General features: G+C 36.8%; 1 protein-coding gene across 4 annotated transcripts in view; it reads left to right on the top strand.

Moving 5' to 3' along the window:
* STK3 (serine/threonine kinase 3) overlaps window positions 1-23,830 on the top strand; it is a 138,537-nt gene that overhangs the window by 86,495 nt on the left and 28,212 nt on the right. For all 4 annotated transcript variants that reach the window (XM_056331020.1, XM_056331022.1, XM_056331019.1 and 1 more), the window contains exon 10: window positions 4,573-4,748. In XM_056331020.1, the coding sequence (XP_056186995.1) occupies window positions 4,573-4,748 (176 nt within the window). The remainder of the gene's footprint in view (window positions 1-4,572; window positions 4,749-23,830) is intronic.

Below are 23,830 nucleotides of genomic sequence, written 5' to 3' on the forward strand. Positions count from 1 at the left end.
CACAGGAGCACTGCAGACAGGAGAGCCTTATCCCTAGTTTCACTGAAGAGGCAGCAGCTGGAAATGTTCCCCAATTGCATGGCAGATGGAGATCCCCAGGATGGGGAAGGATGTGGAAGTTTGTGGCTCTTGGCAAAAGGAGGAAAGGGCTCCTCTGTAAATTTGCAGCAGTGGAGGGGGTCCAGTGCCCTGGCAGCAACAGAGCAAGAGAAAAATTTAGAGACTTCCCATAGGAAACTGAAAAAACAACAACCCACAACCCCAAACCTCAAACAAACAAACAAAATGCCATCACCACCACTTGTCCCCTCCCAGGAAACTGTAGTGAGAGACTCCCTTCTGTAGGAGATGGACACCCTTATCTGCTGACTTTACTTGCTATCTAGGAAGAGTTATTTCTTGCCCAGGGGCCAGCTCTACAATGCTGAAAGGCTGCCAAGGCTTGTCCAGTGCTTAGACTATTGTCTCCTGCTGCCTGTCCATGTGGGCGCGTGTGCCAATGATACTCTGAGGAGACCTTGAGAGTGACCTCAAGAGTAACTCTAGGGTTGTGTGGATGTTCTTGATCAGGGTGATGAAAGGGAAGCCTTGGAGGAATGGATGAATCCTATGGGTCAACACTTGGTTGTGCCTCTAGTGTTGTTGGCAGAGGTTTGACTTTTATGACCATGGGACCCTCTTGGAGGATCACACACTGCTGTGGAGAGAGGGGTTCCACCTGACAACGTCAGGCAAGAGTGTTTTTGGTCCACAAGTTGGCTCTGAGTTAGCCAGACCAGTATGGGGGAACATATGCGTGGCTTAGCCCAATGTAGAATATAAAAACTTAATAACAGCAGAACTTTTTAACATTTAAAATAAATTTAATATTAATATAATAGGTTTCTTTTGGAAATACATGACTACAAAAGCATTCTTCTTTATGGTTTACGTCAATTGAATTTGAATTTGATCAAAACATACGTTAGAATGTAATGTGCTTGCCTTCTTATTTTGAAATGTGCGTTTGGGATTATTGGTTTTAGTTATGATATGTTTTTGAAACAGTGTAATAGAGTTGGTGTTTTGTTATGTCATTGCATCATTTATCTAGCATGCTTTTTGGAAGAAATTCTCTTAGGTAACTGTTTGGGGACACCCCCATTATAGTATTCTTATCGGGGGCATTGCTGAGGTAGAATGTATGTTTTCAGTGTCCATGGTGGTCTCTGCATTCCATAACTTTCCAGCAGTTTCTCAGACCGCTGTTATTGCGGCTTTTTTCCTAATCTTGAAGTCCTGCAGTGGTCAAGGATAGGGATGACAGAAGAGACTGATATTCTTAAATGTTGAAGCTGTTGCAGACATTTTTAAACGTGAACATCTCTTGTTGGGAAGCAAAGAAAAATTAGAAGAACTGGAAAATCCAGATCCTCCTAGAATGGAAGAGTCTATTACACAACAGGTTTTCAGTGCAGGTGTGGAGTGATACTGATTGTGCTGCAGATTTTTTGGGGCAAAGAGATAGCTTGTGTGAAAAGTAACTTCCTGGACAGTTGGGTGAATTGATTGTTCTTAAAGGAATCTTTATATATTGTATTTTCAAATTTCTTAGTTCTTGAAAGACAGTTGACAGGATATCGTTATTTGGTTGTTCCTGACAGTTAGAAAAAGTCCTTTCAGACTAAAATGATCTTCTAATAACTTTACATTTTGCAAAAAGAAGCTCAACCTGCATCGGTCTACTCTGGCATATAAAGAGCCTGAGTCTTTTATAAAGTCAATACAAAAGAGGTAGGAGCCTTCACAAGGCCTTTAAACTAGTAAGTGTTAACCTATCCCATTATTCATGAAATATTAACTAAACATGTAGGTTAACTAGAAATCTAAAAAAAGACTATTTTTTTGCATTTCTTTGTAAAAATAAAATAAACCCTTAAAAATAAATCTTTGAGTAAATTCCCCACCCCCCCTTTTTTTTTTTTAATACATTGAGGAAAAAACCAAACCCGGAATAGCTGTGTCCTGTCATTTTGCAGGCATATTATTACTGGTTTTGTGTGTGAGTTTTTGTATTTGCAGTGAAGGTAAGCAGCTCTTGATCTTTTAAATGGGTTAACTAACTGTATACTAAATTTGAATTGTAAATTAGTTCTAAATTCTTACTTATCAAAACAAATAGAAGTCCAAAAAGTGTAAAATAAATATGCTTTGCTCATTTTGGAGTAATTTCAGTCCTGTTGACCTGCTTTCCTTAACATGCATTCAATAGCAAAGCATTTGGGGGGGTTGGTTTGTGTTACTTATGTAGGTAGTCTTCTATTACATGTATAAGGAAGATATTTACCAATAGCTCTAAAACTTAAGAGCAGTACTTGGAATATCTGTAGTGGTTTCTGTTTCATGAGAGGAGGGGAGACTGTCTTGTAATGGGCCAACATTTTGGTACTTAGAGTTTCTAACAGACACTGGTAATCTTGTTTATAAGTGTATCTCAAGGGTGAAACATAAGTACAACTGTCTCAGCAGGAGAAAAAAATTGGCTGTGAAAGGCCGGCAATGTGGTGTCCTATCTTCTTGGTACAAATAGTTTCAGGGTTTTGGGGCAGTAATCAATAAGTAAGAAAAAGCTTATGCTAAGAAAACGCATTGTATTTCTGTTCTTAATCCACTTCCTTTTCAAAATATATATTTTGTTAAAGTTTAGATTCTTCCATTTTTGCCCTTTAGTGCTTATTTCTGTAGTTATTTGTCATCCATGCTGTTTACTTCTCATCCCTTCCTCTGTCTCAGCCTCAAGTGATCCAGAAACCTCATTCAAGTGATCTTGAGTTCAGTGGGGGCAAACTTGGGAGTTTCTGGAGAAAAGAGGTGTCTGCTGTGTGGTCTCTTAAATTCAACTTGGATTTTAGTTCACTGCATGCTTTTGTTATGGTCGTGATTGTCATTAATTAAAAGATGGTAAGTAACAATAAGCATGATCTGGGATTAGAAAATAATATTAGAAAAGAACATGGCAACAACTGAGAAAAATCAGCTAAAAAAACTGTGAGGAGAAGGTACGTATGGAAACATGGCAGACTGAACGGAGGAATCATTGTGGAGCTGGAGAGAAGCAACTGGAGGCAAGTGCAGTAAAGCCTAGAACAAGATAGTAGAACAACACGTTAAAAAAGCCAGAAGAAATCTTACTAGAACAAAATAATGTAGAAAAAGCAGAAAGAAAAGAACAAGTAAATCAAGATGCTATAAAAGATGGCAGTACAAAAAAAAAGCATGAATGAAAAAAAAATAGGCCTCTATTAATCGTGCAGCAAAATCAGAATGAATTAAAAAATCTTGAGAGGGGGAATGGGAGGAGGTGATGAAATAAGAGGTGAAAGGGGCCCGGGTGGGACACAACACCTCACTTAATAAATTAATGAAAACAAATGTAAAGCCAGATAAGATGATCAGCCAGTCCTAGTGATCATGTTAAACACAAGCTCAAATGATGTTTCCAGTGGGTTACCTTTTCGCTTGTTTTAACAAGTAGTTCAAATAAAAATTCCCAATTATTTTATTATGCTTATAATCAAAACCCATAATGTTCTCTGTGGGCTGTGTTTGGAGTTTTTTGTTTGTTTGTTTTTTCCCTAGCTTAGTTATTTATATCTCTCATCCTGTTTCATTTTTTGCTTGTGGAAATGTAGTTCATATTTCTCTCTGTAGAATGTGTTATACTGCAAGCAAGTACACATTACATGAATCGGTGTTATGCAGAATATAGTTTCTGAGGTGACAGTTATGTAGAACTACTAAAGCATTTCTTAGGTTTTATTTCTTGTTCTATTTAGTAATGATTATGCTTGGAAATTCACAGATGAAAACAAATTTTAGTCATTTAGGGTTGTAGATAATTTTTTTTTTTTACTTTTAGTTTCATGAAAAGGATAGTATAACAGGAGCTCATGCTGATCTTTATCTGCTTTGTAAAGCTGTTGCAGCTGTGCAGATGATGACAAAAATTCCCCAGGGTTTCCACACCATGGAGATAGGGTGTTTTGCAGCCGTCTGTAGACTGTGATCCCATAATTTGCTGAGACTTGTCATCGGCAATGAATTTGATTAAGCAGTATCTAGACAACAGTTTGTGTGATGATTTTTTTTTTATGTTCTTTTTCTAAATAATTTTTAAATTGCACCTTCGGTGAAACTGATGGAATCCTGTTGCTTTCCTACAAGTGCCTGTGGACCAGGCTGTGCAGTTAGGGACATTCAGCACCCAAAGGGATGCTTAGCACCTTGTGTTATTTGGTCTCTATAACAACAAATAGATATCACATGATGTAACTTCTAATATTATTTGTGTGTGCAACTCTGAAATGTCTTGAACATTTCTCCACATTGTATCTTGCTACAAAAAATAATCATTCTTCGGCTATGAACTTTTATGCCAAAGATCCTCAGGGGAAAAATGGAGGCTTGCACCACATACAGATGACTGTATTGGTTTCTGTAAAATCCAAGAAAATTAATAAATAGATTTTATTTTATAGTGCAGTAAATGTTTAAATATTTCTAATTTCTTTTTTCTTTTTTTCTTTTAACAAGGAAATGCTACTTCACCGCAAGTTCAAAGACCTTCTTTCATGGACTACTTTGATAAACAAGATTCCAAGAACAAAAGCCCTGAAAACTGTAATCAGAACATGCATGAACCTTACCACATATCCAAAAACGTTTTCCCTGATAACTGGAAAGTCCCTCAAGATGGAGACTTTGATTTTGTAAGTACATTTTTATTGTTTAATTTCTTGCATGCTGTTTATGTTTGCCAAAAATAGTTAATCCCTTTTTATAACTGTGTTCATACAAGTAAAATAAGTAAACTTTCATGAATACCATTGAATTATCTAATCTTAATGTCTCATCCTGGTTGTTGAAATAAGTGCATTTGCTTAATGCAGGACCTTTTTAATGAAGAGTGGTATGACGTAAAGAATATACTTATTTGTAACTGCTTTTTAAAAGTATTTTTCGTTCTTTTAAATTTATATGTTATATCCACTTTAAAATTTGATCCAGTTCCATTTAAAAATAAATAAATTGCTACAGGCATGGAATATTGTCATGTTTGCTGAGTATCTCGGTAAAATGGTAAGCATTTCAAACTGGATTGGAGCCATGTAATCAATCTCCTTGGAGATGGTTAAGATCACCCTACTGTTTTGCACAGGCTAGCTTGTTGGTACTATTCCAATAGTGAACATCTCTCTACATAGACTGGCATTAAATAGAATTATTCTATCTGTTTTAGGGTGGGGCTTTCCCCCCCTCCAAAATGTGTGTAGTTTATTTCTTTTTGCCTATGTTGCAAATTATGACAGGGCAAAAAGAAAATGCTTCTAAGTTACAAGTTGCTGTTAAAGTGAAGTAAATAATTACTATGTAGAGACTTGTAGATGATTATACCTGTTTTTCAGCTTTGTTATTTTTTAAACATGTTTGAATGAAAGAATTCATTTTAGCTGTTGTAGATTAAACATGTTCTTAACTACAGTGCAGTAGCTAAATATGATCACATGGCATCTTTTTGAAAGTACACTTGGGATTTGGAGAAAAATGTTGTGTTTAATTTTAGGTGACAGCTGTAGGTGTGGGATTTTTTTCCCAGCTTCCACTTACTGCATTTCTACATAAAGCTGACTCTTAAATTTAAGCTACTGGAGTAAAGCCAGTTACATAGCACAGTACAAGCTGTTACTGCTGGAGAGTTTTGATTAAGTTGGATTTTCGTTTGGGTGGGGTTTTTTTTGTAGGCTATTATTATTTTTTTTACCATAAAATGCAACAAGTCATCATCCTGATAACTGACTAACAAAATAATTGTTTGTACTATTCACTGGAAAATAAGTGACTGTTGTTTAAATGGGGTTATTATAGTGTCAATAAAATTGCCTTTAGAACAATTTAAAATTAATCATCTTTTCCATTACTCGTTAAGAAATGCAATAAAAATGGTACTTTTTGTAAAAGCTAAGATCCTGATTCTATAAGTGCTTATTTGTGAATAATCTGTACATGGATAATGCTGTGGAATTTGTTGACATTGCTTGTACATATGAAGTTGCCGCCTTGAGATAGGAATTTGTCCTAGAACCAAACCTGAGGCATTCTGATCTTCTTCAGAAACTTAACTGCTCTCTGTGCTGTAGGCACACCTTGCTAGTGGTCTTAGACTGGCAAGTCAAAGACTTCAGCATCCCAGATTCATAGAATGGTTCGGGTTGGAAGTGACTTTTAAAGGTCATCTAGGCCAGTTTCACTAGTTGCTCAAAGCCCTGTCCAGCCTGACCTTGAACACTTCCAGTGACAGGGCATCCACAGCTTGTCAGGGCAACCTGTTCTGGTGTCTCGTGGAGGTTAAGTGATGTGCAGTTTGTCCTTGACTTTCTAAAAATGCAGTGTTATAAGGCTTGTTGGTACAAAATGATTCTGATGGAGGACCAAAGAGGATTAAGGAAAAAAAGTGAATTGATATTTGCACGGGCAATTTATTTAGTGAGGTTGGGGTGGGGATGTGGAATTTTGTTTTAAGCATGACAAACCCCAAATACTTCCATAGATAATTCAGCCTAAGAAAGAGTTTAGGGAGACTCTTCAATAATGGATGTATCACTTCGGCATAGTACGCTCAAGAATACATTTCTCTGAAGCACCTGGTACCAGCTGAGGTCACACAAGATTTTGGCTTTAATGGCCTGCTGGTTTGAACCATAGGCAATTATTATTTATTTATATATTCTAGAAGCACTTCTATTTATATTTTAGACAGTGAGTAGCAATATTGTTATGTGGCCTGCAAGAGACTTTCTGAAAGGATAAATCAGTGGGCAGCATGCATAATATATTGTCTACTCTTTGTGAGATCAACATGAATGTTTTCCGTTGCTGACATGAAGTCTATAAATGATTCATAAAAGGAATAAATAATGGAAACTTTTTGTACTAAATAATTCCATTCTGTTTTGTTTGGAATTAGCCTTAATGGCATCTGGAAAGGGATCCTAACAGTTAATGCTGACGGTCATAATTTTATTTAAGGAAAGGATTGTTACACTAGAACTGAAATATAAATGATCAAAATCTGACATAATGGTAGTATATTCTAATAGTACTCCAACTTTCTGTGTGGAAGAGGAGGGTTGCTGTGTAAACTGGAGGTCACCAAACTAATTTGCTGGATTATACCATTATCCTTACTTATCTGTATGCCTTTGTAAGCTGTACATAGCATTCTGGTGCTAGCAGCCATTACACGCTTTACTTGTGACCCAGAGCAGAATGACAGTGCCATGCTAAGAGGTATTTAAGTGTATCAGATGGAAAGACTTAGAAGTTTATTAGCATAAGTATCTGTTACAGCATAAACGACAGAAGCAGAAATGCCATTAAGGTGGGAGGGAGAAGGGAAAAGGAAGAAAAACCAGTCCTTATATAAATCCCAGCAACTAATCAGTTTGCTTATTTCTATGACCTGCAGAACCGGGAGCTAATTCTTGTAGCCAGATTGTATATTTACTTTAGGTTGCAGTGGTATTTTATCCTATTCCTAGTATATTTTACTGTGTGATAAAACAATGCACATTTAAACAAATACTATACAAATACATGTAATACAGATACAGCAGTTAGTCTTACACACTTGCTGATGTTTTTAGGTAATGTAAATAAATGGTACAGGAAACTTTTCACATAAGGTGGATAAATGAATGTGTAAAATAATGCAAAATGAACTTAGCACTAGGTTTGGTTTTAAAGTTTTTGCGTGGGCATAGTTTTCTGCCCTGGCATAAATGTTTTGAGAATTCCTTGCCAATGAAAATAGAAGACTTTTCCAAGAAAACAAGATGCTTTGGTCATCAACCTGATCTTTAAAAAAAGTAATTTTAGCAGCATTTTTGCTTCTGTAAGTGCATATTTATGCGCTTTTTTTTTTCCACTGTTGATGTACATCTGTTTTGAATGTCAAGAGCTGATCTTACTACTTTTTCACTAATGCCATATGGGAATTTGAGCTCCATCTCTGACTGTTGGTCCTATGAGCCTTCAGTTCTGTGACCCATCTGTGCTGGTTATTGATGTACCATTTATGACTTGATGAGAAAAAATTGCCACAGCAGATCTTCAAGTTTTACGTTGTATTGAATCAGGTACATGGCAAATAACTTTTAACTAGAGTTAATTCTGGTACTGTATATTAATCTTGAATATTATGTTACTCCAGATTTACCCTGTTATGTATGTTTCAGGACTAACATGCTGGGTTTTGTGCATAAGGGTGGTTTTTTTCTTCCAAAAGCAAGAAGAGATGTAGGATAAAAACCAAAAAAAACCCCAAACCATCAACAGCCAAAACCAAAAAATCACAAACATTTTTTTAATGTTGTCTCTTCTGTGACTAGGCATTTGTATAAGGTTGCTTTTTTATTTTTTTTTTTATTTGTGGGGTTTTTTTGTGGGTTTTTTTGTTGGTGTGGGTTTTTTTTTTGTTGTTATTATCTGGTTTTGTTGTCTCGGTATAAATTCTGAAAACCAAAAGTAGGGGTCTTTTACATCAGTGGATCTTAATGAAATGTATTTCTGGGGAAGTACTTCTAAATGTTTTAGTTTTGTGTCTTTTGATTTCAGCCTTGGAAATGGAAGTGTTGAAGCCATGATTTGATATAAATCAAAACCAAAAAACAAACTAGTGTTTATTCAAACTTCAGCTTTTATATTAAAATTTGAATACATATTTCACACTCATGGATTTTTGTTTTCAGTTAATTCTTTGAGACTATAGGCAATTGTTTTACACATTTTCATTATTTTTAAGGGGCATGCAGCAGATGGCAAAACTAAAGCAACAATATTTTAGCCCTGATCCTGATGTGAATAAAACCCTGATGTTTTATTCACAACAAACTTTGATGCCAGTAAGTCTAGTCAACAAGATAGTACTCATTGTGAGGAAAAGCGGCATAATGTATGTGAATAAATAAAGATGCAGTAAAGCTATATAATGCAAGGCTATGATATTCATAGAAACGTTAATGATGTATGGTATAAGCAGCTTTTCATAATAAAGATTAACTTTTTAATGGACCAGCTTTTTTGACTTAGCTTACAAGTCAACAGTTTGGATCAGAGTACCGAATTTAGAGCAAATGATGTGTGTGTTTTGACCATCTAAGGGACAAACAACCTTTAAAGAACAGTTGTTTTTTTTATAGGTATTATGTATTCATATGACCATGTTGCTGTTAAGATAGCTTTGTTCTTTCCATGGGGAATGTTCAATGTGATCTATGTACGTGTTGGAGAGAGCTGTGTATTAAATGAGCAGTATAACTGCAAGGTGTTGAAGCAGCTTGCTCAAATTTCTTCTTGTTTTTCACAGTTGAGGATTTTGTGATATTTTATGTTAGCATTTATCACATTTTTGTGGGCATTATAGAAGGTTCTTTTCACCAAAAAAGATGAACTTTTAATAAGCAAGAAGTGCCTGAAATTTTTGTTGTGGGGGGGGGGGGGGGGGAAAGGTAAATCTTAGCTTGCTAGATTGATGTATGATGTGTACATGATACATAGGTTAAATAACCTGCTGCTTACATTTTTACTGTATCATGATATTTTGCATCTCATTAAGATGCAAAACTGCTCTGTAAATCCTTCTGCCCCTTAGTAAAGTGTGTTAGCGTGGGACATGATGTTAACAAAGGATTTACATGAACTGTAATGAAGTAGTATCTAATTGATGTTAACCTGTGAATTAATGTGACTCAGAATGAGTTGCTAAACTTCATTTGCACTGATTGAATATATTAATTGATTTTAAATGAGTAATTTACTTTTTGTTATGAGATGATAAAATGTAAAAAGGCAAATTTATTTATTATAGCAATGCTAGGGTAATGATTTCTGTCTTTAGCAGAATTATTTCCAAACAGGAATGGTATCCAGATTGTTAAATATTAAACAGTGAACATGTAGATCATGTTTTGCAGTAACTGCAGTATCATGTTTAAGTATATGCGTTTTGGGTGATTTAAAGATTCTGGAATAGCAACAAAAATTTAAAAAGCCATCTGTTATGCTAGGCAGAATATTTCACTGGGTCTCAAACAGAACAAATATGTTAGAATATAATCATTGTGAAATAATAGCATTGCAGATACTGAGCACTTCAGTTAATATTTGTAAATGTGTAATGTGACAAATGATTCAGTAAAAAAATAAATACCACAAAATGACTCAAGACCACATAGAATTTAATTAAAACGTCAGTAATAAAGTTAGGCAGAGTCAGCCTCATTTGAAGTACTACTTTGTCCATAACCTTGGCTGGGTTTACTCTGACTTTAAGCAGCAAATCAGTTTGTTTAGTACAGTGTTCTTTATAATTAAAGGGAATGAATGTATTTAATCTATTTTCAGTCATTTCAGATTTCTCTCTAAGTTGAAAATTTAAAATGAAGTATTAACATATATTAATTTTGCTTTATTTTTAATTAGTTCCTTGAATATCATTAAGCATTTCCCGATACTGACAGGAAAAATGTTTTCTTAACTAAGCAAATACGAAACTTAGGTTTCTGGGTTTGCATGGGCTGTATGCATATGAAAGAAACAGAAGTATTGCCAGTCCGCATGCAGAATTTCATTCACTTCTGTTCAGACATGGCTAACAGAGGAGAGAGACTGTAAAATGAATCTATGCTTTATGGAGCTCATTTTGCGAGGACAGTGTGAACCTCAGCAGTGAAGGTTTTCTGTACCTCTTATAATAGGAGGCTTTTACAGAAGCTTCTTGTGTGTTGAGGAGTAGTTTAAAAAAATGAAAGCTGTCAGGTTAATTCAGTGGAAGAGAGATTCGTATTAGGAGTCCACTGTGGATGGTTTGCAGGTCATGGCTGTGGTTTATTGGGCTTATCATTTGGCTGTTCAGGCAGGCAGTAAGAGAGGTTGTGCCAGCCTGACATATGAGCTAAAAGTGTGGTATTGGTTGTGGGGGTTTTGAGTTTGTTTGGGGGGGGTGGAGGGAGATTTGTTTTTTGAGGGGGGGTGTTGTGGTGTCTTTTTTTTGTTGTTGTTTTTTTTTCCTCTCCATTAGGTAAAGAGACCGGACCAACCTATTACACTGTGGGTTTTTTTGTTGTGTGTGTTTTGGTTTTGTTTTTGGTTTTTTTTACCGTCTGATTTACCATCAGATTTAACTAAATCCTGTTTGTATATTCTGACCACAAAAGGACACTTATTTTTCTTGCAGTGTGTGGGGGGAATACACTACCTGAGCAGAGTGTTTCTCCGAATGGTATTGAATATAGGATCCTCTCTCTTTGATTATGTCCCTTTGCCTATTAGTATAGAAGTGAAAAATTGAAAATCAAGCCTAGTAATTTGGTCTTATTTTTAACTAAATTGTTTAGGCTGTAAACAGAATCAATCCTTTCTGTTTATCTTAAATTGTAGGTTTACTTTAAAGCTGTTACTCTGATCGCTGAGAGACATTCATATGGAAGTGCCAGTGCTGCACTTGTGCGGTTTTGTAAGGTGGATCATGCTATCTGACTAAGATTATATGAATTCTTTTTCCTAAAAAAGCACAGAAAGCACTCTTCTAGGCCAGAAAACTTTTTGTGTTTTTACAAATACAAAAACAGAATTCAAGATTTTTACTTATCATTGAGATGTACTCTGAAGATAAGACAAGAGCTCAGGCTTGAATTGCAGCAGTTTATTTGAAGCTACGTAGTAAGAAGAACGCCTAATAGGATAACAATGTATGACAGCAGATTGCCTCAGAGGGTTGCTAAAGTTGCTGCTATTGTGAGCGGTGAAGACCTGGTTAGATAAACACGTCAGGAACAGTTTTGGTGGAGTTGATCCCACTTGGAGCAGAGGGTCGTCATAGGTGACCTCCTCCTGTAAATGTTTCCGATGGCCTTATATCCTGTGGGTTTTTCAGCTACTGCTGATGGCTAATGTTTGTAATCATAAAAGGTGTTGAGAACACATAGGTCTTACAAGCTCAAGCTCTCAAAAATAGTGACATACTTAATTCGTTTATTAGCACCATCAGTATTTTGGGTAACCTTGACAATTTTTGCAATTAGCAATTAACTGTTATTTCCAAACATGAGTCTGCCTCTGGAAAATTTCAGCCAAGATTTGGTCAGTAAAACTTAACCATGTTTTCTCTCCCAAAAGTTTAAAGTGTCCCTGCTGTCTTATTTTATCATGTCGAATAGCTTCAATATGCAATGTGTTTTTTAATTGCAAAATAGTTTCAAGTTAGAAGACACTTAAAACTTATATTTCAGCTGACTTTCAATTCTTAGTATAAAGTGAAGAATGAAGCTGCTTCACTCTAAAGAATTTAAATGCTTGCATCATCTAATCCCCTTCTTTTTTTCTTGTTAGCTGAGATGGAGAGACTGAAGTGTAGCTCCAGTGTATATATTCAGTTATACAGGAGGTCTGTAATTTGTGCATAGTTCAAGGAGAACAAATGCAAGAAATCAGTGAAGCTGATGAGCTGGGGCAGCGTTGCTGCTTTAAAGTAACATCTTGTTACCTTAGTAACCAGTTGTCTGTACTAATATACCTCTTTGAGATCATTGTGTAATAGCAAAGTAATGTGTATAGCCTCGAAAGAACTTTGAATTACTTGGAAAAAACAGTTGTGGCCGAGCAACTTTGAGATGATCCTTTTTTGTCCATCAAGCCAATTCAGTTTCAGGTCTCTATTCTGTTTTCCTTTACAAAAAAAAAAGGGGGGGGGGGGAATTAAACTATGTTTAATCCACATAGTTTCCATGTTGCATAATCACTGTTAATCTCAAGACAGCATGTCATCTTTGTGTGTAATGTCTAATCCCCAAACTGAGTGCTGACACCAAGGGGTGCATGTCCTACTTCAGGGTTTCAGCAGAGTTCTTTGAAATCATCTCTATGACAGTATCATGCAAATTTACCACCAAGAAACAAAATCTGTTCTCCTACTCTTTGCTATGGTGATTAATGGTAATGAAAGGAAGTAAAAATAAAACTTGCCTCAGGAGAGTGGGCGACTGGAATTTTTCAAGACCATTTTAAGTTAATTCTTGTAACTCCTTAGTTTTGAAGAGGATTTCCTTCCTCTTTGGTAAAAAGAACAATGGATGTTTTTGGGGTTTAGCTTTTTTTACAAACACCCCCCACCTCCCCTTTTCTTTTATTAATTTTTACTGGACTCAAATAGGAGTGTGAGAAATTGTCAGATAGGAGTCTAGCAATTTAACAAGAAAATTTTTGGATTAGTTCAGTGTCTGTGTGGCTAACTCTAATCAAAAAGCTTGTATTAGATTTCTGTGCCTCATGTTTTGATCAGCAGCCAATAAGTACCATGTGCAGACTTATATATTAGGCATAGATGTTAACAATATTTCATAAACAAAATACTGGAAATTAAATGGCTGACATTTAATACTATTGAGCTTTCTGAAGAACAGAAAAAATTCTGTGCGGTTTTTGTTTGCAAATAACTTGTAGAATTTGAACAAGGAGGCTTCTGCGTTAAGGAATTGACTTCAATCAGAGAGCTTATAATATTTGGAGTTCTTTGTTATTTTGAATTAATACCTTCAGATATCTGATTAGATTGGACTTAGTACACATTTACCAAAACCAGGGACTGCCCAAAATATTTTGGTTTACATGTAAATTTTATTTCCTTTTCTTATAACTTGCATAACTCAGAGGTAAAAGGGAACTCGTATGAAATTTAAAAGCTAGTAAGTGTATTATAGAAATACATATTTTTTTCTCACTTACTTGTATTTTAATAAGGTGTGGAATATATACATTAAAATGATCCCAAATGTCATTCTTTTACATTAGATCTCTATAGATGCCTTATAGCCCACATTTACTTCTGTTTATTGGGACTTGTAGCATTGCTGTGCGCTAGTCATTTTATTTTTGGTGAAAAAGATGAGGTTTTTTATAGAGATATGTGCAGTGTAAATCTTTAAGCTAACTGTTTGGAGACTTCATTTTTTTTCATTTGTTGTTGTTTGTGTTTGGATAAAAGTATGCCTCATGGACAGCATGAGTACCTAAAAAGGTACAAAAACCTGTGTAAAATCACCCAAGGTGCGACACACACATACACGACAAACCCACGAAATTAATTTGGCAAGTTTTTATACCTACTTTAGTGTTATATGAGTAACAATTTACAAATAAAGCTATGCAAGCCCAATAGCTAAAGCTGTAGCTGTTGAGAGACTCTCTATAGAAGGGTTGATCTCGTACTTGCTAAAGTCAGTGGCAAAGCTGGTACTGACAGTAACATTAAGTTTAGCTGCCTAGGTTGTTAAAGAAACAACTTTGATTTGTGTGCCTAAATGTGAAACTGCATTTAGGTTTAGGGTTAGAAAATCCACAGCTTAGACTGTTTCTCTTGGTATTCCTTAGTTTAGGGCAAGTAAGCCTGGTTCCTAGGAAAGAAATACCTGAAGCATTAACACTTATTTAGCGTCTGCTTAAAGATCTTGGTATTGCTTACATTTGTTTGTGTTGCCAGTAGGAGCTGTACAGATATAAGAAGAGTAATACAAAAAAATTTGTTTCTTAACCTAAATAAGATGTACCAGGACAAAATTGCTCTGTAGGAGAACTTTAAAGGTACAGTAGCGTAGTTATAGCTGTTTCAAAAAGCTGCTTGATGCTCAGCTGAGAACCCTGACTGTGTCTCCCTGACGATTTTTAGTGTGCCATAGGGAGAACTAAAACAAGTTAGCTTACACCGTTTTGAAGAATTTTACTTATTTTACTTTGCATTGCAGCAAACTAGGTTCATGGATAAGGTTAGATCTTCAGCTGAGAAGCAGGAACTTGGCAAACTGTGCAGCCTTGACTGTATGAGCACGCTGTAGTACTTGTAGATATGAATTAGGTGGCACTTTCTGAAAAAAAAGTTTGAATTATCTTTTCCCTCATGGTGTCACTACAGCCCAATATATTTAGTGTTTTTTTTTTAATTGGAATATTCTTCTTTCAAGTAAGAATGGAGGGAAACATGTTCTTCAAAGATACTTAAAGGCCAGACTTCCCCATCACCCCAAAAAGTTCCCCAGATCCAAGAAGCTCTTTTAGTAAAAATGAGCTGTCGCAAAATTACTCTCTCTTATTTTTGTTGTGTCGTCTTTGAAGACTGCTTTTTGGCATAGGGAATTATTTCAAGAAGCGTGTGAATTGAAGTGGAGTCTTTCTTCCTGGGAGCTCCTTGGGCATTGGTCCCACTGGAACCCAGAGGAGGTGGTTGTATTTTTTTGAAGGTAATTCATGTGTGCAAATACTTGGTTTGGTTTTGTTTTGTTTTTCTGGATTATCACTTTCACACAGTGGTCATTTATTTTTTTGTTGAAGTTAATCGTTACTTTAAGATTGCCATTAATTATAGTCACATGTTCTTAATGCCATCCACACAGAAGAAGAATGTACACTCTACAGAGATGGATAATCAACTCAAGATGAGAATATTATCCTGATAATGCTCATAGAGCTATTTCCATGGTGCTTGTGATGTGTGTGTGTGTATAGGGTGGATTGGGCTTTTTATTTTGCTTTTTCAAAGTTAGAAATTCCATTACTATTTCTCTCTAAAGAGTTTCCATTAACTAATAGAATACCACAATGAATCCAAGACAGAGACTGGTATAAATAAGTCTACATTCAGACAGATTCAATTAAAGTAATGAAGACATTAAACTGGAAAATGAAACTGATGCTTGTCCTTCAGGATTTTGTCTGTGACAAATGATTCCGCAAGATATGAGCCCCTGTGTGCAGCCAACCTTCAATGCTACTTCAGAGAAATGAAGGAATCGGTAGGAGCATGTTGATCGTAGCGCAGCTTGGTGTGTACATGCTCAGCTGTTTCATTTGTTGTCTTTTGAGCTGGTTAAATTCCTTGTCACAGGTTTCAGAGAGATGTAGTTTACAGTAGTTGTTTTTCACTACATCAAGTTCTCTGATAACTGCTAGCATGTTTTGAAAGGTACTGTAACATACAGCCTTTTAAAGGAATGATGCTATGGCCAAATAATGCACCTTTCACTTACACTCAGTGGTTAACAGGATTTAACTCCGAAATTGTGCAGTGCTTTTTTATTTAACAAACCAAAACCAAAAAAAAATCCCCAAACAAAACAAAAATATCACAAACCAAAACAACATCAACAACAACAAAAATAAACCCAAAAATTTAAGCCCCAAACAGTTTTCAGAGTAAAGGATATTTGCAGAGAAAAATAGGTGGAAAATAGCTGGTGCCACTGAAGAGGATTTCTGAAGGATTTGGGGTAAAGAGCAGTAGGTGGAGGGAGGTCAAACTCCATGTTACTTAAGCATCCCTACAGCCTGTGAAACTCAAGAGCCTTGTTTTCTCCTCTCTGCTGGCAGATGACTCTATGGTAACAGCCTACTGCTCATCTCAGAGGTGGGCTAATTCAAAACTACAGAGGAAGAGAGCAACACTAGAAACAGTGGTTAGTTTGAAACTACCTGACCTGTTTTCCATGTTTTAAAGAGATGTTGCTATGGCAACAGCAGCTCGCCAAGGACCAAGCACTGCTAAGTTTCAGAGATTCAGCAGTCATGTACGCATGGAGGGGCTGTATCACTTCCAACACCAACCGGGGTTCCCTGCACCCGCCTTTTTTACAGATACCTATGCTACCCTAGAATTAACATGGGTACTTTGGAATACATATTATATAAAACATAATGGAGCAGTTTACTAATGTAGCTTGATTTTGGCTTGGTTCTTCCTTTGTGCACCTTTTCCAACTTACTGCAGCTTCCTAAAATAAAGCACCTCCACAGAATGATAGTTGCTGTATCCAATGGTCCTCAAACTGTTCTGTCACCAAACACCATGATCATTTTGTTCTGCAATTCCATATCCCATGTTGTGGAAGTCAGCAAACATAAGCTGTTTGACCATGGGTTAGGGAGAAATTAATTCCAGAGCTGAGATGCCTTCACTGAAAAATAGCCTGACAGTTTTAATCAGTGAGTTATTACCTGAAATACCTCTGCTGCTGGCAGTTGCCATTATAACATATGGGGGAGAGAGGATTTTGCAGATGGCCAGTTCAAGAAACTATTTTACAGCTTTCAATTGAAAATCAGTGCAGCAAACTTCACCTGGCATCTGGAGTGTATTGTGCTTATTGTGAAAACTGTCACTTAGTAAGCGGACAACAGTACAGTATGCTAACAGAAATGTTTGGTTACTAGAGGTGTGATCCAATGTTCAAGTTAGTGCAATTTTTTTTTCGGAGTGAGAAGAGTGGTTTTAATGTGGTCTGTGTCTGAAAGGAAAGTACATTAATGCTAAGAATAAATTTCAGGAGAAATCCTCATCATAACTATACCTTGGATTCACAGGAGTAGGTGGGAGCCCCAAAAAGCACCTTATTTAAAGTAGTACTGGAGCCTCTGCCTTACTGACTGTGAGCTAATGAGAAGAACACTAGCCAACTGCCTTTTCTTTTTTTTTTTTTTTCTTTTCTTTTCTTCATTTCCAAATCTGTTAGCGTTATCTCAGACTTGCTCACATTGAACCATGGATTGAAAGCCTTCCTCCATCTCTAGTAAGCAGATTATAAGGCCAAATGTGAAGGAGAATGCTCAGCTATGATGTTTCATTTATTCATTATCTGGGAAAAAGCGATGTGATAATTGTGAAGGATTCTCAACTAATTTTATTAAATGCAAAAAAGTGATGATAACCTGTGTTCAGGTGATGAAATCAAATGCTCAAAATGTAGGAAGTGATGCATCACTTGACTTACTATGGGCCCATTCTTCTGAGTTTTAACCCAATGTGATACAATTAAAGAATGTGTTACAGTGCTTAAATATAATAAGACAAAAACAAAATTAAGGTTGCCTAAGGAGTTTTAAGATGTTCTTCCCTAATGTCTTTCAAGTGTTTGACTTAACATTCTTTCGAAGTGTTTTATACATAGAATTGTAGAATCTAATTTCATATCTATTTAAAAAGGAAAAGAGGAAGAAAAGCCACACTTATTCTGTGCAAGCACAACAGCCCTCAGCTACACAACATTGGTGAGATTTGAATGCTGAAGTGTTAACCACTGGTACCCAAATCACGGTGTCTTCTATTGTTTGAATAAGTATGCCGACTGGTAGAGAGAGAAAATCAAAAGGAAGAATAGACAGTTGGGAGTCTGGATGGAGGGAAGAGAAAGAAACAAGGAAGATTGACTTAGTGTTTTTCTGGCTTATGGGATAGGATTAATCCAGGCTGGTCACACAGAGGTATTTCTCTGAATGAGACACAAGTGGCTTTGAGCAGCGGTCATTGTGGCAGATAGTCGGTCCAACCCAACCTTCACATGATAGTGCATGTAGTAGTGGCCAGTAGATTTGTTATGATGTATACTGTCAGATGAGGACAGAGACTGTTTAGGTGAGTAAGACTTGATAGTTCATAATTATTTCTTCTTCCATGAGAAGTGGAGCTAGCCTTAAAATGCCTTTAAAAAGGGGGTTGGACTAGATGGTCTTTAAAGGTCCTTTCCAACCCAAACCATTCTATGGATGTGCACTTGCAGCTCAGAAAGCCAATCCAATCGTATCCTGGTTGGCATAAAAAGAAGCCTGGTCAGTAGGTGGAGGGAGGTGATTCTTCCCCTCTGCTCTTGTGAGATCCCACATGTAGTACTGCTTCCAGCTCTGGATCCTCAGTACAAGAAAGACATGGACCTGTTACAGTGGGTCCAGAGGAGGGCCACAAAAATGGTCAGAGGGCTGGAACACCTCTCCTGAGAGAGTTAAGATTGTTAGCCTGGCAAAGGATTTGGGGAGACCTTACTGTGGCCTTTCAATGTATACAGGGATCTTTTAAAAAAGACTTTTTATCAGGGCCTGTAGTGATGAAGCACTTGACAAGGGGCAGCAATTTTAAACTAATAGATGGTAGATTTAGGTTTGCTATAAGGCAGCCATTTTTTTATAAGGCGGGTGAGACACTGGAACAGGTTGCCCAGAGAAGTTGTAGATGCCCTGTCATTGGAAGTGTTCCAGGCCAGGCTGGATGGGGCTCTGAGCAACCTGGTCTGGTGAAAGATGTCCCTGCCCATGGCAAGGGGGTTAAAATAGATGGTCTTTAAAGGCCCCTTCCAGCCCAAACCATTCTATGATTCTATGAAAACCATCAGGAGGAGAGAATGGCAGCAAGGAAACTGCTTACCCTCTATCCCGCTATGTTGCTGGGGGATGGGGAGCAGGGGTGGGTAGAAGAGTCTGTAATGAAGGAGTAAAGTTGAGCCTGGGAAAGGGAGGAGGCAAGCTGTTGCTTTAGTGTTTATCTTTTTTTCTTTTTTCTTGCTACTCAAAACTATTTTTATTGGCAATAAATTGAATTTTCCCTATGTCACGTATGTTTTGCCCATGATGCTAATTGGTAAGCAATTCCCCTGCCTTTATTTTAAGACATGAGCTTTCTCATCCTGTTTTCTCCCCCTGCTCTGCTAATGAGAGGGAGGGAGTGAGCAGCTGGGTGGGCATTTGGCTGTTAGCCAAGGTTAACCCACCACACCTGGTAAGACTAATTTCAGCAGCTTTCTACAGCTAGAAGTTCATCTCCACCTTTGATATACAAATAAGGGTTTTTTGGTCTGTATCAGCTCTTCTTTGTCTTTTCCTGATACAGCACGTCTGTCATGCAGCCATAGCTCAGTAACTAATAAGCATCATTGCAGATACTTGCTTTATTGGAAAGAGTGCCAGGTCTGGTTCCCCCTCAGTGATCTACAGCAAAAATACCATCTGTCCTACAGTTAAGATCACTTCAGTGAGTTTCTACATAACTGCTCACACTTGCTGGAGACAGAGATTCAGTCTGGCTGCTTTTTAATATCTTTTTACAGAACTGTCCTCAAATTGCCCCATATCACATGTACAGAAGTACTGCTTCCAAATTCCTACTCGTTAAAGTCGGCAGCTTTCTCTGGAACTTCTCAGAAGAAGGCTTGTCTGCTGTACAAGGGCTTCAGGGTGGCCTGAATGTGTTACTTGGCTTTTTGCTGGAGTAGCTGGCTGTCCTCAGAATCGTGATCAAGTCAGAGCTGGCTCAGAGCTTTCTTGGTGTTTTGCAACAGTTGGATGATTGCTGAGTAGGTATACTAGTGAATGTTTAAGTTTTCCAGCTGGTGAAGGTCATCAACGTGCTTTGTTTAGATACACCCTAAAGGGCAGTTGTGGTTGAAGAAATTGATCCCACCTGGCCTATCCCACCTTGTGCTCCACCATGGCAATAGAGTACTAGGAACAATTGAAGTCCACCAGGATGAACAAACACAAGGCATAAGACCTTGGTGCTCTGCAGAAAAGATAATATGTGGAATTGATGTATTTACTATCGGACTCATTGGCTATATTTCTTGAGATCCCTGATAATATGGCGTAATGGAGACTGGAGAATAGTATCTTCTAGTGTTTACTACATAAGCTGGGAAAATACATGTATAGAGTCATAGTGACTTTATGTTGGAAAGAGCTGTGTAATATTGCACTTTGTGTGGTTCCTGCAGAGTGTGATTGAAGCCAGGAAATCAACCTGCCTGTGTTCTTACTGAAGTCACACACATCCAGGACTGAGATATCAAGGTTTTTTTGTTTTGTTTTGTTTTGTTTTGTTTTTTCCCCTCCAGTTTGGATGAGAAGGTTTAGGAAGATTGTTCAGCGTTTCAAATGGATGGCAATAATGTCTGTATGTGTAATGATTTCCCCACAAAAAATAGTGTAGTGAGAATAGCATGCTGGGTCAGGATCTACTGCAGGAGCGGGTAGGAGTTTGATTCAAGTGCATCCGCATGAGTACAAGTGTGCTTTGAGATCTTAGAAATGTGTCCATCCCCGAGGCTTGCAGATTTGTCCTGATAAATTCCATATGTGCTTTTTTTAAGCATGGTGCCATTACAGAGGGGTTCTGGGCATGATGCAACTCTTGAGAGTCATTGTTTCAGTCATTGTTTTCCACAAGACTTTATGTTTCTTCATCAGTTGACCTGTAGGTTGAGCTTGTAACGGAACTTCTTCAAGAAATTATGTTCATGTGTATGTTCCTAACTCCACCTGAAGGCCCATTAAAAATTACTTGGGAACCTGGATGTGAGAAACCAAGTATGCACGTTTACCGGTTGATGCCTCACACATGCAGCCTTCACAACATGGCTTTGAGTATATATGCCTATGAATATTGCAAAGGCAAAAGAAAAAAATCTTTCCAAGATTGTGCATAGAGCAGCACATTTCAAAGATATTCTAGTTACTGCTCAATAACCTGTTTTAGGCAGTAGTATATATTCTTATTTACAGAAAAGAAAAAAACCCTTTGGGAATTAAACAGAATTTCAGGAAGTATACTTCAGCATCCACTAGTTAATGAAATAAGGAGAATTAAGGGAGAACAAAACGTAAGTTTAGAAGAATCTTCCACTTGAAGAATCCTACATCTAAATCTGTGGTTCTTTACATAGCAACCACTAAAATTTTGGGGTTGTTAACTTCAGACGCTACTGCAAGAAAATGAAAATAGTGAAACCATGGTGAGGCTGCAAGTCTTCTGGTAACATTGGAAACTGTAACACTCCTTCTTTTTTACTGCCAGGTTTATGGTTTTGATTTCCTACCTGGGGATTTAGAAGAACTGGGATTTATATATATATAAAAAAAAAAATATAGTAAGGCATTCTGGGACAAAGAAGGGGAAAAACTTCAGCAACAATCAAAATTAGAGGAAAGCTTGGACTGTGATTATTCTCCATGGCAATACAACCTAACTGTAACTGTATTAGAGAAGCAGAGTTGTTGAGGTAAATAGTTGGTGTACTATATTGAGTGATACTTTTGTATGCTAATATGACTGTAGAAGACATTCACGTTCTCTTATTTCAGCAGTTACTGGTATTTCTGTTAAAACTGAAATTCCTTGGATATCCATATGGTATGAAAAACAGAAAGAAAGACTAGAAACAATATGGCTCTTGAAATTGGGCAAAAGAGGTGGTTTTGAGCTGCTGCTTTGTCTCTGTTGTAACAAGGTGTAAAACCCCAGTCATCTGATAATGACAGAAGTAAAAAATTGAGTCAAACACTGTGTTATGGTTTCCTGTGTAAGACTAATGATAGCATCTGCAACCCTTGTTTTAAATGCTTTCTCTTGTGTTTTAATTGCTTCTGCATGGTAACACTTAATGAATGAATGGCTAATCAAGTAATTTGTATTAAATTAATTTTAGAATGTCACATATCACAAGTTGCGCAGGAAGTGCCCTTTATGTCAGCTATATATTGCCAATAGATTCTCTGCCAACTCTGATTTGTTACCTTTTCTGGTATGAACTCTGAAGATCTGTAAACTTAATTCTGATTTAGATTTTTCTAGCCAGTAACTTGTACTGGTCAACTATGTAAGTTTTCTTACCTTTGTAAGATACCTGCCTATCTCTAGCTTTGCCCCTCTGAGAATTCATACTGACCCTCGTTGATCCTCTCATCCCTCTTTGCAAATACCAGGTTCCTACCTCTAATTCAGCATGGCAGTAACTTGGCTTACCTGTGTTATTTAAGTTGCAGTTTACAACTTGTGTTTGTTACCACTTCTTTAGCCAGGAGCCTTATCTTCAATTCTGTGAAAAAAATGTGCAGGCTCTCAGTAGAAGTTTGCTCGTGCCACCCAATTGTGGGTAGACAGGGTTATCTTGATGATACCTTGTATTTGATGAAAACTTGCTTCTGCTATTGATTTGTGGGCAGGCAGAATTTCTCCAAAGACCTGCTCACTGTTACATGAGGATCGTTAATTTCTGACCTTAGATCTTCAGGGTTTTCTTAAACAGTCTGAAAATACTGGTTGTTTGGGAAAGAATCATACAAGTTATTTTTCTCCTTCAAATCAAAAGCAGCTAGGTCCAAAAATATTGCAAATAGATGGTTTTCTTACAAAGGGTATAAAAGGAGACTTATGTAGGCTGTTTTAAAATGTTTTGTGGCCTTTCAAAATTTTTATTTCCGGTAAACTTTGGTTTCACTTTTCCTTTATGTTTAAATGAGCACCTAACTTAAAGAAAACATTAAGTCTCAAAACCACAGAAGTCCACCGGTGATATCCATTACAATTCAAGGATCAGAACAATGATTTGTTCTTTCAGTGGTTTCTGAGCTTCTTACACTTGGGCATGTGTTGACATGGTAATTTGAGTATGAGTACATGTAGAGGTCGTCTTAAAGTAAATTAGCAACTACATAATGATTCCAATGTTTTTCTTGTGTACTACTGTTATTTTTATTTAGTAAGGTAGTTCTTATTGAAACCACTATTAATCTGAAAACTGAGAGATTAAAATTACTAAATGACCTTTTCTGTATCCCTACAGAAGTAGATGTGCTACTGAATGCTTTTTCCAAACTAGCTTACCATGTCTGAATTTAAAGTACTTCCATAACTTTCCTTGCAAGCCTATGTCACAATTTTATACATCTGACGGCTAAACAGTATTTTTTTATCTTCAGTTTAAAATTTTATGATGTTACGCCTAGTTATAGCTCTTTGAACAATCTTAAACAATTATTCCTCTTCCAAGGAGAATTAATTTACTCAAGTTATATGTGTTATTAAATCTTCCCAACATGTCTATCTTAGGGAGAATATTGCACAAATAAAATTATATATGCGTAAGTGTATAAATACCCACACCAGAAATTATTATAAAGATTTGGAGTTCATTTCTACTTTTGAAGGTCC

Source organism: Falco biarmicus, chromosome 3 (genome assembly GCF_023638135.1).
Source record: "Falco biarmicus isolate bFalBia1 chromosome 3, bFalBia1.pri, whole genome shotgun sequence".
NCBI lineage: Eukaryota > Metazoa > Chordata > Aves > Falconiformes > Falconidae > Falco > Falco biarmicus.